We start from the raw sequence: 550 nt of genomic DNA on the forward strand, positions 1-550 counted from the left end.
GCATTTAGGCGCCCGGCGGAGTCCCGGGCGCTGCTAATGGGCTCCCAGCAAGGGGGATGTCTGTGAGGATGATGGCTAACAACTAGCGAAGGCTCCTTGCTGGGCAGGATCCCAGCTTGAGCCCAAGGCGCCACAGGCCAGATTGCTGTGCAAATCCGTTCCCTGCAGGCGTCAGCCGGGCAGTGTGGGAAGGCGGTGATGCCTCAGACTGTGTCTGCCAGGCTCCAGGCCCCCCATACCGCCCCCGCCTCCCCCCTCACAGAGTACCTGGGACATCCAGGTCATCCCCGTTCCTCTCACTGTCTCCGTCCTCCTGCCCATCTGCGTTTTGCTGGGTGTGCTGCAGGCTCAGCTTGTGACAGACCTCGAAGGCCTGCCCCACCGTCCGGACGATGCGCATGGCTTGGCTCTGCGAGAGGAGCACAACCTTAGCGGGGCTGCCCCTGCCCGGTGCCCCCCATCCCAGCCTGGTGCAGGTCTCGGGGGTTTCTCAGCGCAGCTGTGGGCAGGAGAGCTCAGATCACGGCAGAGCTCTGGGCCGTCTGCTGCA

General features: G+C 65.1%; 1 protein-coding gene across 1 annotated transcript in view; it reads right to left on the reverse strand.

Annotated features, from left to right (window-relative positions):
- The window catches only part of NOS1AP (nitric oxide synthase 1 (neuronal) adaptor protein), a gene marked incomplete at its 5' end in the record, with an annotated part of 29,987 nt that overhangs the window by 6,209 nt on the left and 23,228 nt on the right, over positions 1 to 550 (reverse strand). The window contains 1 exon segment of the mRNA XM_010149358.1: positions 268 to 409. Coding sequence (XP_010147660.1) covers positions 268 to 409 — 142 coding nt within the window.

Source organism: Eurypyga helias, unplaced genomic scaffold (assembly GCF_000690775.1).
Source record: "Eurypyga helias isolate BGI_N326 unplaced genomic scaffold, ASM69077v1 scaffold17073, whole genome shotgun sequence".
NCBI lineage: Eukaryota > Metazoa > Chordata > Aves > Eurypygiformes > Eurypygidae > Eurypyga > Eurypyga helias.